The sequence below is a fragment of the Mus caroli genome, unplaced genomic scaffold (assembly GCF_978045245.1).
Source record: "Mus caroli unplaced genomic scaffold, Mus_caroli_1 scaffold_13, whole genome shotgun sequence".
NCBI lineage: Eukaryota > Metazoa > Chordata > Mammalia > Rodentia > Muridae > Mus > Mus caroli.
In genome coordinates this window covers 12,619,209-12,642,333 of record NW_028227268.1, presented here as the reverse complement: position 1 = coordinate 12,642,333, position 23,125 = coordinate 12,619,209, and the positions used below count along the sequence as shown (strand labels likewise).

General features: G+C 48.0%; 1 protein-coding gene and 1 non-coding gene across 10 annotated transcripts in view; one reads left to right on the top strand and one right to left on the bottom strand.

Annotated features, from left to right (window-relative positions):
- The window catches only part of Arsg (arylsulfatase G), a 132,182-nt gene that overhangs the window by 46,614 nt on the left and 62,443 nt on the right, over positions 1-23,125 (top strand). For 3 of the 9 annotated variants that reach the window (XM_021176936.3, XM_029483074.2, XM_029483075.2), the window contains one exon: positions 4,384-5,276. In XM_021176936.3, coding sequence (XP_021032595.1) covers positions 5,059-5,276 — 218 coding nt within the window. In that variant the 5' untranslated portion in view covers positions 4,384-5,058. Of the gene's footprint in view, positions 1-115; positions 220-268; positions 404-4,383; positions 5,277-6,386; positions 6,464-23,125 lie in introns of those variants that run through there. The other 6 variants (XM_085829448.1, XM_085829449.1, XM_029483073.2 and 3 more) reach the window with 5 other exon arrangements.
- On the bottom strand, positions 14,425-14,535 carry LOC115032612 (U6 spliceosomal RNA). Its single transcript, XR_003838254.1, has one exon. It is a non-coding gene; the product is annotated as a U6 spliceosomal RNA (small nuclear RNA).

Below are 23,125 nucleotides of genomic sequence, written 5' to 3'. Positions count from 1 at the left end.
TTCTGTAGCTTTTCTGTTTTACTTTCTCCATGTTACATTCCCCTAGAACAAACCAAAGTGGTGCATGTGTAGGGATTTTTGTCTTGTTTCATTTATGGCTGCGTGCACACTAACTACCTAGGTTAAAGCGCTAGCACACATGTGGTGCGCCAATGATCCAGTGCCTGGGAGAACCACCTTTGACCTCATGTGGACAGCTGGTGCCCAAGGCCCCTCCTGGTAAGTCCCCATGTGACTCCTGGTGCCTTGCCAGCGAATAGGCCATGCCCTGAGTTGGCTGGCGAAACAAACAACAGGACTCTGCAATCAGACACTGACTTCTCCTTTCTCCTTTGTCTCTGTTGGCCTCAGTTCATCCGAAAGCTTCGTTTCTGGAAAACCAACAGAGTCCCGAGCCAGCAAGGTCTGTCTAACCTCCTTGTTGTTTCAGCTGTTTTCAAGGTTCTCTAGGAGGATGCTTGGCCACAGGGAGGGCTGTGGGAAGCCAGGGTCAGGTGATGGAGTGGCTATCCAGGCCGAGGTTACTCAGACAACTGTTCGGCACATCTGCAGATTGCCTTAGAGCACGCACGCCTCTCGGGAGAGCCTGTTTGTGGGTCCTTTGTCTATCGCCAGCCCATAAGCAAGCCTGGAAACTAAAGGGAAGCTGACCTTTAACACACACCTAGCAGCCTTGCCTTATAACCTGGCTCAGGGGCTGGGTGGGGGGAAGGGTGGGTGATGGAATGGAATAGCAGATGCTTAGCATGTGTGAGGAGCCTCTGTTCAACCTCTAGAATCCCAACCAACTAACCAACCAACTAACCAAGTTGTGGGTAGAGAGAGCGTGAGTTGTTGGGGAAGTTGATTGGCACCTGAGGTTTGCTCTACTGCCTGGGTTGATGATGCCTGCTCAGCAGGGATCTATCACAGTTGATTGGAGCAGGTGGCCTCCATTTTGTGACCGTAGAGGCCCAGTACCTTCCACTGAAGTGGAAAGAAGAGTGAATGCTTAGTTTGTCAAGGACTTCTCCTTTGCTGACACTGTTGGGAGGAGAGCTCCTTGCCTGTGCCTGCCCTCTTTCCCTTTCCCGTGTGCACATTTTTGTGACGTATGTTTGTCTGTGACTGCACATGTGTGTCAAGACCAGAGGTCAACCTCAGCTGTCTTCCTCAGGACACTTCCCACATTGTTTTATTAGACAAGGTCTTGCACCAGCTTGGAACTTGATAATTTGGTTAGCTTGGCTGGCCAGAAAGTCTTAGGGATCTGTGTATTAGGAGGAGCAGGCCTAAGCACCACACTGGTCTTTTTTGTGGGTTCTGGATTTGAACTCATGTCCTCACACTTTCCTAGCAAGTGCTTTACCAACAGAGCGATCTCAGTCACTTTGGCAGTCTCTCTAGCCCCTCCTTCTTGAAAGAGATTCATTCATAAAAACTGAGTTGGGAAAGTGACATCAGATCACGTCCCAGGGCAGGACATGGGGGCCATTTTCTTTAGGACAAAGCCATGTAGAATTTCAGTATGAATCTTCACGGAAACCTGTGGTTCAAGTCCATCCTTTGACCGACTAGTTTGTCTCTTCCTTTTGGTTAAAGAAAGTAAGCAAATGAGCAGAAAGGGCTGAAATGTCCCCTTGGAGGTATGGATGTGAAGAATTCTGCAGTAGTCAGCTGGCTAAGTGGCCTCATTTTTATTCTATGAAGATTTAAAGTGCGGCGTTAACGCCTCCTTTTGAAAATCCTCCAAAGAATGCCTTGCCATGGGACTCCAAAAGAAAACAAATCTAGTTTGATTCCCACTTTAATTTTAGCTTCCTTCTTAGATGAATTCCCACCCCCCACCCCCTGGAATTCTTCTAAGGTCAGGCCATCCAGAGATGGATTATTGACCAGAAATGAGGCCATACGAATGCCCTAAGCCAAACAGCTTTACGAAGAAAAGTCTCCTGTGGCTGTTGCTCCTGGGTAAAAGCCAGTGGAAGGAGGCTGGGAATTAACCAGTAGGTGAACAAGTAGTTATTGAGCACTCTCTTTGTGCAAGAGTCTTCCAGAAAGGGAGAAGTCTTTGGGAATCTCGAGATCAGTGAATACCACTTGAATAATCAAGTGTGGAATAAGTCCTTTTGGGAAGTGGAAGGGTTTGCATTTCCAAACAGTTGGCTTGTGGGCCTCCAGATGGGACTTCTGTTTATTTGGAATGGGGATGTCTCTGTCCATTCATTTGCTTTTTATTGAGCTCTTCTAGAACTCCCATCCGCTGAAGCTAACAGAGGGGTTAGCTGGTTATAATGTCTGACTCTGGGGATTGGCTCAGTGGGTAAAGGACCTTGCCACCAAGCTTAACAGATTGAGTTTGATCCCTGGGACCCACTAGATGGAAAGAGAGACCTGACTCCTGCAAGTTGTCCTCTGGCCTCCACATGTGAGCGCCACGGAAGCATGTAACTAGTTATTTTTTCTTTTTGAGATGGGTGTGTGTGTGTGTTTCACTTTGTAGTCCTGGCTGGCCTGGAATTTGCTAGAGACCAGCCTGGCCCCAAAGTCATTAGAGATCCACCTGCATCTGCCTCCCAGGTGTCTGGATTCAAAGAAACACGCCCCTATGTCTGGCTCACAGAGACATAATTTGAAAAAATAAATAAATTAGAAAAGAAATAGCCACGTGAAAGAGCTCCAACCTCTAGCAATTTTATACAATACAGATTGTTTCTTTGATTATCTTCCGTGGGTGGAAGGCTGTTATTTGCTCTAGAATTTCAACACAGTGTCACCTTGCAGGTTTAGAGCCCTTAAGTAAACAAAGAGTGACTTGACTGTATTCTCAGCTCTATTTGCCACCTCCAGCTGGACATCTAACCTCATGTCTCAGAACTTAGTGTGACACACTTACTTGGCTTTCAGGTTTGTCCACCGGAACTGAGTCATCTCCAGTTAGGCCACACAGTTTCCTTTTTCTTCTAGGCCCGGAGTGATATTTTTATTCCCCCAACATCTTACAATTCCAAGAGTGAACCAAGGACAAAGGGTGTAGTTCTCACCTGGGAGCTTGCTCAAGTTCATATCTCAAAGCCAGGTGTGAAGGCTCACACCTGCAATCCCAGAGCGAGAGAAGCAGAAGGCGGTGGAGGAGGAGGAGGAGGATCAGGACTTCAAGGTCGTCCTGTGCTGTACAATGAGTGTGGGTCACATGAGATTCTGTCTTGAAAATGCAGTCCAAGGAACAGAAAATGGTCCCAGCCTTCTCACTGAATTTGTTGCTCGCCTCGTTTGTTTTTTTGAGAGTAGGTCTCTGGCTGGTCTTCAACTGGCTATGTAGTAGAGGGTGACCTTGAACTTCAGATCTTTCTGCCCCGCTCCTACCTGCAGAGTGCTGGGATTCTGGATACAGGTGACCATGCACAGTTTATGCTATGCTGAGGACTGAACCCAGGGCTTTGGGAGTGTGCCTGCTAAGCAAGCACTCTACACACTGAGCTGTTTCCCCAGCTCTGAGTTTGCTAATTCATATGCAAACCCAGGTATGAGCATCCTTGGCTAAATGGTGTTTGACAGCAATACCTTGTACATCTTGTGCATGGTAAATCACAGGGAGCTACAGCTTCCAGCCCTAGATTTTCTTACTAAAAATGTCATGATTAGAATGTACAGAGTCATGTTTCTATTTATTCTTTGGGACCTTGGGGGGGGGCAGCGTTTAATTATGAAAATTACAAACACACAGAAAGATAGAAAGCATTCTACAGAGATGACTTACGTCCTCCACCTAGATCTATTATAAACTCTGTTTTAACAAGTCTCTTTTTTTACCCAAATTAATTTCTCTGGGGGAAGCTGTTTGTTTGCTTTGAGATCACATCTTATGTATCCCAGGCTGGTCTCACAGTAGCTGAGGATTAGTTTAAACTTCTGATCCTCCTGTCTCTGCATCACAAGTGCTGGTACTATAGTCAAACACTAATGACAACTGGTTTATGAGATGTTGGAGGATCGAACCTAGGGCTTTGTGCAAGCTAGGCAAGCACTCTATGGTCAGAGTTATATCCTTAGCTTCCTGGACTAACTCATGCCAAGAATTTCTTACAGAAACATTGAGGTCATGACAAGGCCATTCTAAGCAATTGTGCCTTGATCATGGGACTTTTTAAAAAACAACCAACCAACCAAAAAAAAAAACCTTTCTTTTAGAATTCTCAATGAGTTTGACTATTTGTGGTGGTAGGGGTTGGGGAGGCACTCCGGGAGGAGTTAGCAGACTGGAAGCTAGCTGGCCCAGGATACTAGGGCTCGGTTATCCTCATTTATAGCATGTGTGAATTGCAAAGGAGTCATCTCTAATGTTACTGCCAACCCTGTTACTATAGGTCCATTGCAAATATTATTGTCATCCCTGTTTTCCAGGGGGAAGAAACCGATGAGCCAGTTGAACACCCGAAGAAGGAAAACATCTGTTGGCATGGAAAAGTGATTATTTTCCCAAGCTACTGAGTAAAACACCACAGACCTGGCTGTTTCAACTCTGGTTTCTTGTCAGATTTTGTTCCTCCAGGAAACCTTACAGAAACCTCCACCATCTGGAACTCAGAAACTCATCTCGGGGCTGACTGTGGCTTCTAGAACATGCAGGTGTTCTGCAGATGTGAGACTGTATCCCGCAGTCACCAGATGAAATCCTAAGCAGATGCAAGGCTTGCTTTGTGGCCTTAGCTCCCCTGAGTGCAAAGGGCTACTTCTCTGCTAAGTGGCCAAGAGTGGTTGTTGACGTTGTTGTCTGAATGCTGCACCCAGCCAGTCATCTTATTAAGCTGCGATGAGAAGACATCTTGAGAGGACCAACCCAACTTAAGGGTGACACATTCCTGACTCTCTTGGATTAGGATTCAACATGGGGACCTTGTTTCTGTAGCCCCTAACATCCCTGTAGCCATTACTAACTCCAGTGTATTCTTGACAACTGGAATCCTTGGTGACTTCCCGCACTGAAAGTGAACAAAGAGAAAACTCTAAAATTCCAGAGATTCACAGTGGTGCTCGGTTATCATTTATCCAAGACAACGGGAGTCTTCGTGTCTTACAATGGGCTGGCTCTTTCTAAAGGTTTTGTTGGTTGGCATGGCTTTTTCTGGATTTTTCTACCCTCTCATGGATTTCTCTATCAGTGGGAAAACAAGAGCCCCCCAACCAAACATCGTGATCATTTTGGCTGATGACATGGGATGGGGTGATCTGGGAGCAAACTGGGCAGAAACAAAGGACACCACCAATCTTGACAAGATGGCTTCCGAAGGAATGAGGTGAGTCTTGAGAATGCCAAGCAAAGCCTTTTGTCATTGCAGTTTTTGTTGGGGGTGCAGTTTAAAGATTTGTTTGTTTTACTTTGTAAGCGTGTTTTGCCTGTATACATGTGTGTGCATGTCTGTTGGACCCCGAGGAACTGGGATCACAGATGGTTATAAGCCAACATGTGGGCGCTGGGAATCGAACCCAGGTCTCCTTTAAGTCAGCAAGCATGCTTATCTAATGAGCCATCTCTCCCACCCCATAAAGCACTTTAATAAGCAATTGATGAGTCTATGTCACTTTCATTACTTTATTGATTTAATGTATTTGAAGCCAGTATAGTATCACACAAATATCTATCCATGTATATACTTGCTTTCCTATCATCCATCCGTATGTCCTGTGTGCATCCATCTGACCATCACCCATTATCCTCCAACCATCCATCCACGAATCCATCTATTCATTTACCCACCATCCATTTGTCATCCGTCCATCCACCAATCCATATATCCGCCCACTCACCCATCCAGCCATTCACTTGGTAAGATATATGTAGGGTAGGCATTGAGAATTTAGAGGTGGACAAGACAAAATTCCCTGCCCCCAAGTTACTCACTTTCCAAAAGGGAAGACAGGCTAAGAGGAAAGTAGACAGTCAAGTTACACATGTGCTCACACTGGGGGTGTTTGCGGAGTCCAGAGGGGAAGGATGCTCAAGGGTGTAGGTGGCTCAAGGGTGAGGAGTTAACTGAGAGCCACTGAGCACACACATTTATCTGTGAACAGTCGGAAGTAGCATTTAAGGCATGTACGTCTAAGGGACGACAAAAGGGAGCGAGTGTGTCCTGACAGGTGTAGTGTGTATAGGGCAGCCATTGCAAAGTCTCATTAAATCCCAGCTCCTTTCCTCACGTAGATGGAGAACAAGAGCTTGCACACGCCTTTGAGTCCCCCAAACCTTCTTTTGGCCAGTGTTGGTCCTGTTGGATACAGGGGCATGGTATGGCTCCTGTCTGTGTTTTATAAAACACCTGCATTTGGCTCAATGGGAATGGCTCATGCTAGCTGCTAGCTACAGCCTGGGGAACATCTCCACAGAGTTTCTGCCTCATATATTCCAGAACTTGGAGCTTTTGCCCTTGAGATAAAGACCCTTGCATCCGACATCACTTTCTCCAGCCATCTTATCCCAGCCAAGGTGAGCTTTCTGGATTATTCTGCTTCCAATCACTCAAAGGCATTAAAAACCCAAACCCCATAAAACACCTCAAAAAATGTCCTTCTCTGCCTCTCCATCTTGTGGCTGGCTTCAGCTGTCACCTGCCTAGGTAAGCCCTTCTTTACTGACCTGTGCGGTGGGCACTTCCTGTGCTCACTGTCCACTTTCTGTTGCTGCTCGCCACTTAAGTCTCAGTTCCCCGTGTGTCAGGTGTGCTCTGCCCTTGACATGTTGAGTCAGTCTTTCCATAGCTGACCACATGGGTTGTGTTAAATGGCAGCACCCCTCCCCCCAAATTCATGTCTCTCCAGAGTAAGTGTTACAGTTCTGAGGGGCAAAGGTTTCCTTGATAGAAGTGTTACAACTCTGAGGGGACAGTGCCACAAAGTCACACTGTACAACCAACCTCACACGAGATTTGTTGGGAAAGACAACAAGAGAGTGGCTGCCTCTGCTTAGGTAAGAAGGAATAAGGAGCTAAGCTGGAGGCAGGCCTTACATAGAGTGTCTTGGGGGTGGAGTTTTTCAGGGTGGGGATTGGTGGGATTTCAAGTTCTGAGTTTGGGGTGAGCCCAGGGATGAGTTGCATTTCAAGCTCAGGGATTGGTGGGTCCCCAAGTTCAGCGACTGGTGGGTTTTCAAACCTGGAAGTGAGCTCTGACCTTTTCCCTAACACCCAGAATCCTGAAGTCTTCACAGATGCAGGAAGTGAAGGATCTTGATGATTTGAACACAGTAGGTTTAGAGGTGGAAGCAAACACAATGACTAGTGTCGTAAGAATCATGGGGGAGCAGGGGACAGTGGTACAGGCCTGTGAGTCTAGCACACAGGAGTCTTAGACAGGAGGGAGGCCAAGAGTTAAGGCTAGCTTGGGCTACATAGACTCCCACTACCACCTCCAAACCCCAAACCCAATGAAAAAGGAGGCTACGGAAGCAGTAATTATAAGGACAGAGAAAGAGATCAGAGGGATATGTCTAACAAAGAGGACTGCTCTCAGCCACAGGAAGTTTGGAGAGTGACAGAGAGAATAAATTCTCCCTCAGCTTCCAGAAGAAACCAACCATGCGGAGACCTTCATTTAAAATCTCTGGCCTCCCGCACTGCTGCTTCAAGCCACGCAGTTGTAATTTGTTGCATCAGCAACAGAAACACACACACTCACACACACACACACACACACACACACACACACACACACAGAGAGGCGCTTCCTAGTTCTGGGCTTCAGAGAGAAAAGTAACTTGTCTTCCCACTCCTGACACAAGCACAAGGCTTCCTGTGTAACAAGCAATTAATATCCGCTCATCAATAGATGGGCCTTAGAGCCAGGCATCGTGGTGCTCACCTGTACTCTCCGCTTGCTGGAAGCTGAGTCAGGAAGACTGCAAGCTTAAGGCCATCTTATCTCAAAAACTATAGGGTGTGTGGGAGCTGGCTGCCATAGTTTTTAAAATGTCATTTTTTTTTGTTACTGTTTTTGTCCTGGAACATGTTCTGGAGTCCAGACTGGCCTTGAACTCACAGGCTATTGTCTGCCTCTACCTCCCAGTACTGAGATTAAAGGCACCACCATGCTTGGCGTCCATCTTGAGTTTTATATGTTGAATTCCCACCCTCCGGGGAGACAGTTTCTCCAGACAGACTCCCCACATACCTGACTTCTAAATTTTTGAGAGCTTCTACTTGAGTATTCCAATGGGTTCTCCAAGAGACATCTGGATCATTATTTAAGCTGAGAGCGGGGAGGCCCAGTCACCTCTTTTCCAAGATGCTCCACTGATGCCCTACTCTGGGCAAGCCCAGTCTGGTGGGGACTCCTTTATTCTGCTCATCTGAGTCTGTGATGATGGTCATGTGGATGGCGCTCCACCATGAGGTCAGCGGCTTTCCGTTCTGTGTGCTGACTACGTGAAAGGCAGCCTTCCAACTAAGCAACGGCTGACTCTGGCTACATTCCTGAAATGTTGTCTACCTTTTTAATTCTTTTATTTCTTGATTTTTTAAAACATATTTATTTATTTATTTATTTTATGTATGTGAGTATATTGTCACTGTCTTCAGACACACCAGAAGAGGGCATTGGATTCCATTAAAGATGGTTGTGAGCCACCATGTGGTTGCTGGGAATTGAACTCAGGACCTCTGGAAGAGCAGTCAGTGCTCTCAACTGCTGAGCTGTCTCTCCAGCCCCCTATTTCTTGATTTTTTTTTAAAAAAACACATGAGGCAGGCACTTACACTAAGGCGGGGTTCTCAACCTGTGAATCTCAACCCCTGCAGGGGCCACAAAATCAGTATTTCACATATCCTCTATTTACAGTTTGGTTCATAAGAGCGGCAAAATTACAGTTATGAAGTAACAACGAAATAATCTTATGGTTGGGGGGGTCACTGCAAAGTGGGGGACTGTATTAAAGGGTCGAAGCATTAGGAAGGTTGAGACCCACTGTAGTAAAGCAAGCATGTGGATGGAGGTCAGAAGACAACCTGTAAGGAGTTGGTTCTCTCCGTTCACCATATGGATGCTGGGATTAAACTCACGTAGTCAGGTTTGTCAGCAAGCACTTACCAAGCCCTCTCACTGGCACTGGTTTTTGTTGTTGTTGTTTGTTTGTTTGAGATTAGGTCTTTCGCTGGTTTGGAACTCACCAAATAGGCTTCCCTCGCTGACCAGGGACCCACTTGCTTCCTCTAAGTCATCACCTCCACACCTGAAATTCTTCTTTTAAATGCAGGTGCTGAAGATTGACCTTAGGTCCTCATGCTTGCAAGGCTCACATTTCACTGACTGGGCCATTGCCACAGCCCACCCACAGGTGTTTTATGGGAGAGAAAGAGAATGACCGTGACTGAGAGAGGTGCTCATAGCCAGCCCAGCCCACACATCGCCCTTCCAGCTTGCCAGGCTGACTCTGATGAAGCTGAAAACCTGTTGTGCGCATGCTCACTCAAGTGCATCGATTAACAGCACGCTCACTTTGCACCTTGCTCTTACTTCCTGCGTCTCTCTTGCCCCCAGTTTAGTTCTGGGTCAAGTCAATGCCACTGCCGCCAGCGGTTTTGGGCGGTTAGCTTAGCCAGGCGTCAAAGATCAATAGTCACTACTCAAAGGTCAGAGGCTCTCAGGGACTTGAGAAGTGTTTCTAAAAAGGGCCTCAGTGAGTAATGAATTGAGCTGTCAATTCAGCCAAAGACCTGGCTTAATTTCTGTTCTCAGGGTTGACCACATTTCCTGTCACCTCAACAATCTCGCTCCCTTGGCCCTCTCCTGCCTCCTCTTCTCCCTCTCCCTCCTCCCCTCTCTCTCCTCCCTCCCCTTCTCCTGCTATCCTAAAGGAGCATGGCAGCCAGGCTTAACTCTTGCTGTCTGGTAGGAAGAGAAAGCCTTCCACCCCCAACCATGTGACCCCTCCATAGGCTGACACACATGTAGGGACGGCAGGACCCTCACTGAGAGAAATCCCCATTTTCCTCTGACCTTCGCCATGGACTTCAAGACCTTTGCTGTGGTAGCTTCCATTCTGTCTCCCTGAGAGCTCACAGCGTTGTGGGACAGGCAGCTTTCCATCTTTGCTCTTGAGTAAATAGGTCAGTTGGACATAAAAGTCACGTCACGAGCACGTGTCAGCCCGGACAAGAGGAAGATAATAAGAAGGACCGCGTGTAAGCTTTTTCCCCTTGGCTCTGTTTAATAGATGGAGGCATGGAGAGACACAGTGACCTAGATGGTAATGAATCTTTGATGGAAAAAAAGAGGAAAAGGGAACTGAAATATTAACCAATGGGGCCTTGGTGTCGGCCTGCTTAACCAAGCAGGAGATCAAAGAGGCCCATTCAATTGTCCCGGTGAGTTGTTCCTTAAGACTTAGGAGTGCAGTCATTCCACAATAAATCTCTAAGAGTGAGGAGGCCAGTTCTCACCTTATAGAGAGAGTTTCCTAATGGCCAATAAAGATAAGAAAAACCTTTTGAAGTGGGGGAGGGTGTGTGTGTGTACCCAGAACAGAAACCACTGCCCATCCCCCTCGCTGGGGTGCATTCAGGATGAGCCGGGTGTAACAGAGTTGGCAGCTTAAAGCTAGCACAGCCTTCCGTGTTGGTCCCCAAGAGAAAGGAAGAAGGATCTGTGCTGAGCTTCTTGCCTTCTGCTTGGTAACCTTAGAGGGACACTGGGGTTCTAGGAAGACAGAGGCGCTTTGGTAAAAAGAGCTAGGGAGGCAGAAATCTGTTATAGCTACTTTCTGGTGTTAGTGATGAAACACCTAACAAACCACAAGGAAAGATGAGGTTACCTTGGCACACAGTCTGAGGGCATAGTCCATCGTGTCAGGGAGTCTGAGGCCGCCGGCCATGGGCAGGAAGCAGAGCAGAGTGGGCTTGCTCAGCCCCGTTCCCTTTTACTCGGTCCGGAACCCCAGGCTATGGAATGGCGCTGCTCACACTTGAAGATGGTTCTTCCCACCATCAGCTAACCTAATTTTAAAAAATCCCTCGCAAGCAAGCTAAGGGTTCTGTTCCCATGGTGATGCTAAATCCTGCTGAGGTGACAGTCAAGATGAATTGCCATAGGCCCCAATGTTGAGACCTTAAAGGCGAGTCTTAGCCAGACAAAGGAGGGACATGGTACTTTGGGATCAGCAAATGGATAGAGTATTCTAGAATACTGGGAATGGTTCAAAATGTTAGCAGGGAGGGCAAAGGAACTGAAAGACCCACAACGTGAGGACTTCCCCACGTTCTGACTCAGGAGAGGCGACACCCCAAAATCACCGACAAGAAACGGTCTTGCTGCAAATTGCAAGAGGATTTTTATTCAAGAGCGCTCTCGGGCCCATGGTCATACACCACGCAGGGGTAGAGTACCATGGTGCCCCGAGTAGCTGAGTAAGGGGATATTTAAAGGAAGAAACCACAACTCAAGGGGGTGGGGAGGGCGTTGTTGGAAAATACCAAAAATACCAGTTAAGAGTCACAAGGAAGTGTAAAGTCACAAATGTCACAAGGAATACTTGGTAATTGTGAGGGTTATTTCTCAAGACAGTTTTTAAGAGCCCCTAACAATCTAAGAGCCCCCTAACAATAGCACAATTGCATTGCAGGTTCTCGTAATGGTCTGGGTGGGTCAGGGTGACTTTCTTTGAATGAACACTTTTTGAACCCAGGAAGCGGGTGGGTGGAGGAAGGAATGCCACTATCTGTTTTATGACCAGCACCTGGAGCACTAAGCCACAAAGGCTACACTCCCAAGCCTGGGCCCCAAAGCCTCGAATTTTGCTATACTTCTTCAGAACATGTTGGGGGGCCCCTTCCAGGGGACAGTGTCATCCAGGGTGTTGCTGATGGAGAACCATGTGAGGTCCAGGAGGCACTGAGCTGTCCCAGCATGCCTTGCGATTGTGCATGCACATATATGCTCATAGTGGGAATGTGGAAAAAGGAGGTTCGCCTGGGACTGGACTCGTCTCCAGGAATCTTATTTGGAAACAACACACACACACAAACAAACAGAACTAGGCGGTGAATTAATGAATGGGGCAAGGGATGAACAGTGAACCACAGTCACCACCTTTACCCACTTCTTGCCTGTAGTGGTCAGTAGGTCTGTGTATCCTTTAACTGGGTGGTTTGATGTAACAGTGTTCTTTGGAAAGGCTCTGTCATCTTCCCATTTAAGAGAAGGTGGTGTGGAGGCCGAACCAAACTGTCACTCTCTTTAGCTAAGTCATCTCTGTGGTTAGTACCTCCCAACCCTGTCCCCTTGACACACAAAACCACAACAGATGATCTTAAGAACCTATTTCCTTCCCTCCCTCCTCAGCCTTTAAATTATGAATGGGACAAAGGTAGTTTTTATTCCTGTCACATAGCAATTTAGACAGTTGCCATTGAGAGCCAGTCAAGTCATCTATTCTAAATTCTTTGTAAATGAAGGTTGGGCACGCTTGCAGCCTGCAGTGTGATGTCTCTCTGTGGCACTTTCCAGCGCTCTTTCTCTAATTCTAATACACATAATTTATGCAACGGCAAGTTGCTTGGCTACTGCCTAGCTGTGTCTTAATTTGTACTGATTTTCTTGCTAGCAGCCTGCTGTAATGTCTGGCCTCCCATTTCCAGCTTTGCTTTACAATGTATCCGCAGACTTTAATGAGAACCCCTGTTGGCGAACTGGCCTGAGCCTGCCCAGATAGACTTGGAGAAGAACAACCACGGCAAAAGAAAGCGTCCCAAATAACAAGGCTGGGTTAATGCTTATTCATTAGTCCCCAGCAAATGGGCATGGTGGCCTTGGAGGGATGGGGTGGGAAGGTAGCACATGGGCCGTGTCTTAAAGCTGTGCGTTTTAGGGAAGTGGAGAGATGGGTACTGGCCAGGCTTTCCTAGCCGCTTGTGTTTTCTCTTTTGAAGATTTTTTTTTTCATGTGCCAGATATTGTTGGAGGAGCCTCACTCCACCAAGGTGGTGCTTCTGGGGCCAGAGTTGCCATCAGCCATCCCTTCTGTCTAGAACCCACAGTCTGTAAAGGAGCTCAAAGCTACATCTTGCTGGGGACACGTGTGTGCTGTGGTGCTCTACAAGAAGGTGACATTAATATGTCCACAGAGACATCACGCTCGGGACAGCAGTTACGGATGAGCAAGCTGGAATAACAATTAATCAAGATATTTCCTTCCCCGGCCCACTTTATTACCTCTGGCTGATATAATAAATACATACAGGGTGTGGCTTAGGCAATCGTTTCTCTCTGTGATGGAACCTGAGAACGCACATGACTTCTTTGTGGGAGTGCTTCCTGGTGCACACACTGGAAGAGTGCTGTGTGTGTGTTTTCTGTTCTCCCGCACCGCAGCAGAGCTGTCTACCTTCTCAGTGAGCCACCAGGTTCCCGTTCTCCATTACTGACACTACAGTTCAAGTCTCCATAGCTGTACTGTGGCCCAACCCAGCTCAGCCAGTGCACGAACCAAAAAATACAGGCTCGGCTCAAGGACTTCGCCTGGGGAGAGGGGCTGTTTCAGCTTGCCCATTCTCTCTCAAGTGCCTCCATGAGACAAGAAATGTGGCTTTTCCTCTCCCGAGGCTACATCCTTCTGTCTTGAGAGCACGGGAGAAAGGAGTTATTTCCCGTCCTGATTCAGAAAATGCCAGACTTAGCTTTGTTGTGTTGTATTCTATAACAAGGTATCATTCTCTAGTCTAAGCTCACCTGGAACTTACCATGTAGCCCAGGCTGGCCTTGAACTTACAGCATTCCTCTCGCTTCAGTGCCCCAACAGTGTGAACCACCACATTTGGCCTCTGGGTTGGATTCTGAATAATCCTGTTTGGGTCCTGGGCTCAACAAGGTCAGTGGAGGTCATGCTGCTCGATTGGTTCAGGGAAGGTCCTGAGGCCACAGTGTGTCTACGAGTGTGTGCCTGTGTGTATGTGTGGCAGGGGGCAGACACCAGCAGATCCAGGAGTCACATGGAGGGTAGGGGACTCTTAGGGCCTTGGTACAGATGTTGACAGAGGAGTGCACACTCCAGCTCCTAGAGTCACAGGCTCCTAGAGTCAAAACCAAGGCTAGCCCTCCAGGGTTCAAGGCTAGCCCTCGGGGGTTGAAGCAAAGACTGTGAGAACGATAGGTTTGTGTGGGTAGCTGGGACTCTGAAAGGGCAAGGCAAGGGATGAGCCGAGTTATTCTTCCAATCTTCCTTCCTGTTAAGATGTATACTTCAGCTTTTCAAGTTTTCATAGTGTATGTATTGTATGCTGAACATATTTCCCCTCATAGCCCTATTTTGCTTCCCTGGGCCTGTTTGTCCCCCTAAACTAACTCTCTCCTCTTTAATATCTAATATTAATAATATATATGTGTGTGTGTGTATTGTGTCTTCCTTGTCTGTGCCAGTCTTGTTGGATACGGAGGTCAAATCTACACCTGGGTTATTGTGAAAACTATTCAGCATGCTTCACAAATTTGCATGTCATCCTTGCAGCAGCAGGAGGCCATGCTAATCTTCTCTGTATTGCTTGAATTTAGTATGTGTGCTGCTGAAATGAGCATTCTCCTGTGGTCCAGGCTTGCCTTGAACTCACTGTGCTGTAGCCAAGGATGTCCTTAAATCTCTCACCCTCCTCCTGCCTTCACCCCACACGAGGTAGGCATGCTCCATCACACCCAGTCTGCATGCTTTGTGTGGTGCTGGATGTCAGACTCAGGGCTTCGTGCACATCAGGCAAGAGCTCTGCCCCTGAGCTCTGTCCCCAGCCCATTTTGTCTTTTTAAGACAAGGTCTCACTGGGTGGCATGCCTTTAGTCTCAGCACTTGGGAGGCAGAGGCAGGCATATCTCTTGAGTTTGAGGACAGATGGTCTACAGAGCAAGTTTCCAGGACAGCCCTCTCACCCTAGCTAAAGACAAGGTCTCATTGTTGCATTGTTGGGTCTTGAACTTCCATCCTCCATAGTCTTCCAAGTAGTGTAGACCGTAGGCCTGTGCCACTCGCCCTGATAGCTGCTTGTCCCTCAATGCTTTTGAGTAGCTGGAAACCCTAGAAATTGGCCATCCTGTAGGCTGGATGATCAAGGTGTTTTGAACACGCTCCTTCAAAAGTGTTGGCAGGATTCCTCAGTTTCTTCCGGCTTCTGCTGGCTTCAGGCCACCTGGACTGATGGTGACCTCACAGGAATCTGTGTCCCTTTTCATGTGACATCCTCCCTCTCTACGTGTCTGGCTCTTTGCACACTGTCTTCTCTCTTGCCTCTCTTTGAACACGGACATCAGTTAAACTAGGTAAGGACCCACTCTACTCCAGTATGATTCTGCAGAAACTAGAGACACATACAATGGCCCTGCTCCCGCAGAGGTCCATTTGGGGATGCTGGGGTTTGAACTTCAGGAGATCTTTTTACAGTGGTGTGGATAGGGCTGCATACGTGCGTCTGCAGACAGACAGAGTTCAACCTCAAGTGTGAGTATTCAGGAGCTGTCCATTTTATTTTATTGATTGAAAAAATTATTTATTTAACCAGCTGTGATAGGGGTTATGGGTGTAGGTGTGTGCCTTTAATCCCAGTACTCAGAAGGCAGAGGCAGGAGGATCTCTGTGATGTTTGAGGTGCCTGGTCTACAGAGTGAGTTCTGGGACAGCAAGGGCTATACAGAGAAACCCTGTCTCAAAAAAACCAAATACCCGGGCAGTGGTGGCGCACGCCTTTAATCCCAGCACTTGGGAGGCAGAGGCAGGTGGATTTCTGAGTTCGAGGCCAGCCTGGTCTACAGAGTAAGTTCCAGGACAGCCAGAGCTATACAGAGAAACCCTGCCTCAAAAACAAAACAAAACAAAACAACAACAACAAAAACAAACAAAGAAAGAAATGGAATAAAATAAAATAAAAATAAAAATGCTTCTCGTGCCTGTGTCAGAGGACAATCTGTGTGAGTTATTTATGTCGTGTACATCTCAGCTCACAGTCAGGTTGCTAAGTGTGGCAGGCTTTAACTGCTCAGCCCTCTTGCTGGCCCCAAATTAATTAATTAGTTAATTAATTTCTTACTTAAAAGATGACATTTATTTTACTATTTATTATTGGCTAGTCTTCCCCTAACCAGAATGTCCCAATTTATTTATTTATTTATTTATTTATTTATTTATTTATTTAGTGCCAGGGTCTTTCATGAGGAGCTGGGGTTCTCTTAGACTAAACTTGGCTGGACTGGCTGGCCATACCCAGAGGTCCTCCTGTTTTTACCCCTGCAGGGCTGGGATGGCTTTTTATGTGGGTTCTGGGGACCAGACTCAGGCCTCACACTTTCATGGCAGGATCGGCACTGACTGAGCTGTCTCCCCAGCCCTCAGTCTGTCTTTGCTGAGGGACATAACTAACTTGTGTCAGTCAGCGAGGGCTCAGGATTCTGAAACTGTAGGTTGAGGCAGAGCGCAGTGGGTTCTGATGAATGAGCAGACGTTAGACACTGAAGAGGTGGGGACCAGAGGTGGGCTGTCTGGTCAGCATGCTGAAATGGAGCACAACGTGGAGTTCAGGAGTGCTACCCTGTGGATTCTTGATGTCAGCACTGAGAGGAAGAGTCAAGAAGTCACATACAAGGCTGGAGAGAGAGAGAGAGAGAGAGCTTAAAGGCACTTACTGAGAAAGTTGATTACTGAAGTTTAATCGTTGGAACTCACGTACAAGTGGAAAGAAAAATAAAAAGTGTGCACTCGGTGGCACACACCTTTATTCCCAGTGCTTGGGTGGCAGAGGCAGAAGTAGAGGCAGAGGCAGGGGCAGGGGCAGGGGCAGGGGCAGGGGCAGGGGCAGGGGCAGGGGCAGGGGCAGGGGCAGGGGCAGGGGCAGGGGCAGGGGCAGGGGCAGGGGCAGGGGCATCTCTGAGTTCAAGGCCAGCCTGGTCTACATCAAGAAAGAGGAGGAGGAAGGGGAAGGAGGAGGGAGGAGAAAGGAAGAAAGGAAGAAGAAAGAGGGAGGAGGGGAAGGAGGAGAGAGGAAGGGGAAAGAGGAAGAAGAGGGAAGGAGGAGGGTAGGGGAAGGAGAAAGGAGGAGGGAGAAGGAAGGAAGGGGAAGGAGGAGGAGGAAGAAGGAGGAGGAGGAGAAGAAGAAGAAAATGGTAACCAACCCCACAAATTGTCCTCTGACCACCCCCCACCCCATCCCAGCACCAACAAGAGTTTTTAAAGTGATGCACATGGCCAGGAGTGGTGGTGTAGTTCACACTTTTAATCCCAGCACTTGAGAGGCAGAGACAGGCATCTCTCTGAGTCTGAGGACAGTCTCCTCCACATTGTGTGAGTTCCAGGCCAGCCAGGGCTACACAGAGAGACCGTCTCCAAGCAAAGGATCTGTATACTTGAAGCTCGGGTCTCAGTTTCTAGTTGGTTGACTGAAGTAGGTGGACTTGGGGGTTTGAGATGAGGGCAGCATGGCTTCTCTGTGCCCAGCTTGTGGAAGAAACACAAGGCCTGGTGCAGGCTCACCAGCAGCTAAGTCACACTTGTTCCTGGAATGCCGCTTGCTCATGTGTGAGGAGGTCCCTACGGGTATCATACAGGCAATCTAACTGCTCAGAGATAAGAATGAAAACCCGGTGCAGAGTGAGTCAGACTTCAGGGAGTCTAACAACAAGCTGCTTATTCCCAGTGTGTTTAAGCCCAGAGTAATTTGTCAAAAAAGTTGTCTGGTGTGACACAATCCCCGTTGCACAAGGGAGGGTAATTACACTGAAACGCAGTTTCTTCCAAGAAGATGGATTCTAGAGCTATGCTACCGTTTCTAGCTTAGGTGCCTTAGAGTCTAGTCTGTTCTCAAGTTATACAGATAGCTTAGAGGCCATTCAGACCATTAGCCACCTCTGATCCTGGTTGTGGGAGATTTATATGGCCTGGCCTGACAGATAACACAGATTACCTGGCTATTAGCCGCTTCTGGCTCTCAGCTGTCTGGATGGAAGAACGGGTTTTTCATCTTTTCCATAGGAAAGACAATCCTATGTGCTTCACATTCTTGATTTCCCTGGAGATCTGGGGGCACAAGGACCTCCATGCTATGCTGCCAGCACTCATGCCTGCCCTGTTCACTTCTGCATCCTCTCCCTTACACCGTTCTGGAATGATCTCTGTTTCCATGTTTGACCAGGGCTGTCGACCGACGACAAGACGAGGTTTGCAAGCCCACTGTGTGCCCGGTGCTCTGCTGACTGTGTTATATCCTTCATCTCCTCGGATCTCTCACGTAACTGAGTGAGGGGAATCCAACCCCACTCATCTTCCAGAAGAAGAGGGGCTTTTAGAGCAGGTTCCCCGTCGAGCCCCCTCTTAGCAAGGGCTCCTGATCTGCATCCATGCTTCTCAGTGCTTTTAGCCTCAGTCTCCTGTCTCACCTTCTGCAGGCAAGTCTGTGGGGGCATCTTCTTGATTAACAGTTGATATGGGAGGGTCCGGCATTCTGTCAGTGCTGACCCTGGGCAGTTGTCAGGCTCAGCAAATCTGCCGGAGAGAGCCAGTAAGCAGTGTTCCTCTGTGGTTTCTGCTTCAGTTTCTGGCTCTAGGTTTCTGCCTTGGATTTCTTTCCTTTCCTTTTTAAAAATGATTTATTTATTTATTATATGGAAGTACACTGTAGCTGTCTTCAGACACTCCAGAAGAGACAGTCAGATCTCGTTACAGATGGTTGTGAGCCACCATGTGGTTACTGGGATTTGAACTCAGGACCTTCAGAAGAGCAGTCAGTTGCTCTCAATCGCTGAGCCATCTCACCAGCCCCTGCCTTGGATTTCTGCCCTGACATCTATTGGTAATGGATTGTGACCTGACTCTTTCCTCCCTAAGTTGCCATATCATTTGGCAATTCAGAAGCAGAAATGTTAGGGCGTGCTGGGGAGAAGGGATCGGGAGAGGGAGGGAGAGATTACAGGTTTTGTTGTTTTCTTTGGAGACAGGGTCTTGCTATGAAACCTAGACTTGCCTTAGAACTCAGTCTGCAGCTCGCACCAGTATTAGGGACGCTCTTGCTGCCATCCTCCACGCTCTGGGTTTCGGGTGTGCCAGGCTTACGTTATGCTTTGTCGTGAGAGGTGGTGGTGTTTCCGGAGCTACAGAATCCTAAAGAGGACTAACAGGTGTTCGAGACACATAACAAAAAGATAATCAGGCATACTTGCTGAGGAGAGCAAAGCAGAACTACCTGGAACCTCAAGACCCACAGCCATTTCTCTCTGGCTCTGGGAAGCCCAGACTGATGCTTTGAGGCAGCCCTGAATTTGCAGGCGTGTTGTCTAGGCCGGTGCACAGAGGCCTAGACTTAGAAGTCTTGCTGCCGTCACGATGAATGGCTAGTGGGTCTCTGGCTCTTTTCATTTTCCCTTGGGCACTATGAATTGTGCAGCGGATCCCACTGTGCTGGATGTAGAAATGACACTAGCAAGCTCGGGTCATTCCACTCAGAACTACGTATCCAAAACAGAATAGATCCCGGGGCAACGGATGCTTATGACTTAATGTGTGTGAAGTGCTTGGAAACGTGCCTAGGGTTATAAGGGGTATTTTGTAAGCATCTGAGGTGAGGCTTATCAGAATAATCGTGAGGACCACTTGCAGTGTGAGCTAGGTCCTTGTATGTCAGTCTCAAGAGGGAAGGAAGAATGGGTGGTTTGTTTAGAAGAAAACGTGCGAGCCTTGGGTGAAGTTGTTTGGATTGATTAGGACAGCCAATCATAGTTGCCCGCCATATCGGCACCCAAGGTTTCGCTCAGGAGTTTGAGCCCTGGGATCCTAATATGTGTGGGCTGCTGGAAGTATTTTGAATAAACCCTGCTTAAAATGTCATCCCGGGCACCTGGATACCCGGGGAAGGAAGAGCACAGGTACATTTTCCTGAGCCCCCAGGAGACTGAGGGGCCAGACGGGATGTACTGGCAGATGGAGCTCCCTCATTATGAGTCCAGGATCTCCCGGAAGATCCGGAGGGAGAGCCACACCAAGTTTTATGCAAACCTGGCAGTGTGTATCAGCACAGGCACCGCTCCTGACCTCATTCTGTCTCAGGGAGGCATCATAGGAGGTATCATGTGGCCTGCTGCCAAGAGTGGAGCGTTAGGACTGGAACACGCACGCTTCCTGACCAGCGGGCCTGGGATCTCACGGCACAGTTGTCTGAGGGATCCCGAGGAGATTCTCCTCTTTGCCATTTGTCCCTTTAATAAAAATGGTTTCAGGCTGGGGGAGATAATAAAGCTGAGCTGACAATGTGTTTGAGTTTTATCTCTAGAACCCATATTTAAAAAAAAAATCCAAGTATGGTGGTGATCCATACAAACATGCACATACATGAATATGAACAGCACATACATAGATACAGTTTTAGGGACAGGTGTGGTGGCATGAGCTTGTAATCCCAAAATTCAGGAGGGGTAGACAGGGCAATGTGATTAGGCTAGCGTGGGCCACATAGAGATTGTCAGGCCACCCTGGGCTATATAGTGAGAACCTGTCTCTCTCTTTTTTCTTTCCTTTTCTTTTTTAAAAAAGGAGTCTGATTAGGAATTAACCAGTCTTCTGGGAAGGAGGCCTGGGTCTCTGTAGTGAGAAAGACTTGGTTATAATGTAACAAACTCAGATATGTTATAATGTAGACAAATGCAGAAGGTGCTGGCATTGTCCAATCAGAATGTATTTCATAGTCTTATTTTGGTTACTCCCATGGTGGCAGTGTGTGTGTGTGTGTGTATGTGTGTGTGTGTGTCCAAATATTGTGAAGTAAGAGAGCAAGACACTGACTTGCAGTGGAACCGGCATAACTGACTGTCTCGACCTCTCCTCCACATGTACTGGGCTTCAGACAGCAGTCATTTTGTTGCGGCTCAGGACCCGCTTACCTGGACATCTGTCACTCTCAATGTGTTACTGAAGGTCACTGGGTACAATTCAGCAAGCAGGTAGACAGGACAGGGGTCTGGGGACAGCCTCGTTCACAGGGTTGCTGTCTCTATGGTGATGACCTCAGCTGAGGTCACTGGCCGGAACATCTACAGACAGCCTTTCCAGTATGGTGGTCTCATGATATCCCCACTTCCTATATGGTGGCTCACTGAGTGTTTCGAGAGAGAAAGAGCAGAGCCCAGAGACTGGGTAGTATAGCTTCTCTGTTAGTAACCAGATTCAAGGGAGGGGACATAAATCCTACCTCCCGAAGGGAGGTGTGTCCAATTGGTGGCCAGCTTCAAACTGCCCTATGTAGAATAGCAGAGAATTAGGGTTCTGTGCTATTGGGAATATGTCAAAAGCTGTGTGGTTGCCCGGAGGCTGAGAAGCCAGCTCCATGCAGGATGGTACGCCATTTACTTTTCATTCTTCTTAAAAAAAAAATGTACTTACTGGTTTATTTAGACCTACAGTTTCAAAGGGGACAGTTCCATCATAGTTGGTGGCAGGAGGGGCTCTGTTGGTGGCAGCGGGAACTTGACACTGGACTGTTCACATCCTGGCTGACCGGGAAGCACAGGATAGTCTGGAACAAGAGTCGCTGCAACCTTCTGAGGCTCACTCCTGAGGATCTACCTCCAGCAGCCAGGACTAATGTCTAAAGAATGGTTCTCACTCTTCCTAAGGCTGCAATCCTTTAATACAATTTGCCATGCTGTGGTGAACCCCCCAACCATAAACTTATTTTCGTTGTTATTTCATAACTGTAATTCTGCTACTGTTATGAATCTTCTGGGTCCCTGGCTCCTGTCACAGCCTATGGGGAACATTCTAGATTCAAACCACAACATGCGAGGTTGTCCCCTTCTTTGCTGATCATGGTATGACCAAGGCCTTCACTTACACATAAGTAAGTAACTTTGTCAGTGAGGCCTGACATCCAGACCAGTAGGAACCTCGACCCCTCCTGCAAGGATTTCTGGGTATTTTTCTCTCAATCTGTAGGAGTTTATTTATTATTTCTTTCTTTATTTAAACACAAAAAGCTATTTACATGGCACCAACTGGCCACTGGAAGCTGTTAGAACCAGTGACCGTTCAGTGACATTTAATGCAGGTCCCCTGAGACCACTGCTTCACTCTAAAAGAAAAGCCCTCACCCATACCTCACTCTGGCAAGCTCCTGGCATGTGCAAGGTTTCTGCACCTCCCTGCATTTACACACTTCAGACAGAAACGCACGCATCAGTAGGTGGGATTTCCTGTCTAACTCCTCTTACCCATTACTATTTCTTTGTGTGTGTCTAGTGTTGTAGATTGAATTCAGGATCTTAAGCAGTCACAATGGCAACTGTGTTTCTTTTTTATGTGTTGTGGGGCAGTGAGCTGTGCACAGACAGCCTGGTCCTCAGCTGAGCACAGGCCTGGAACCCTGGTGACCCTAAGGGATGTAAGGTGTTCAGCCACACCTCCTGGGCCCCTGGCTCCTGTCACAGCTACAACCGCCCCCAGCCTCCCCTCCACCCCCAACGCAGAGAGGTATGTGCCATCAGTCAAATAGGCAATGCCCCAAGCTCCTGGTATTCTGTCTGGACTCTACCCCCACAGTTACCTGGCAACAGCCAGGTATGCTCCTCCCCACAGTTACCTGGCAACAGCCAGGTATGCTCCTCCCCACAGTTACCTGGCAACAGCCAGGATGGTCCAGCCCACTATAAAAGGAGCTGCTTGCCCCCTCCTTACTCTCTTACCCTCTTATTCTCTTGTTCCTTTGCTCCCCTCTCTCTGCCTTCCTTTCCTCCCTCTTTCCACGTGGCCATAGCTGCCCTCTACTTCTCTACTTGCCCCCTCTCTTTGCCTTTCTACAATAAATGCCTTAAAACCATGGACTGCCTCTTCTCATCGGGACCACCGTGCAGGAGCAATGGAGCAGGTCTTCCCCTAATGAGCTGTGCATCTAACCTCCTGCCAGGAGGCCTCCCTGTGCTCCAGCCACAACCGCCAGCCAAGCCATGCAACCCACCTGCCGAACCAGCAGCCTGAGCTAACCAGACTCTCTCCTCTCCACAGTAACCTGCCAGAGCTCTCCTCCTACCCTTTTCCCTTCGGCCCTGGGCCAGAGTCTGTCTGAGGGTCCCCACCTGTTCTCAGCTCTTCCTCAACATTCAGAGGTGTCTGGGATGTCGGAGAGAACCTGTAGTTCCCTGGCCTTCGTGTGGT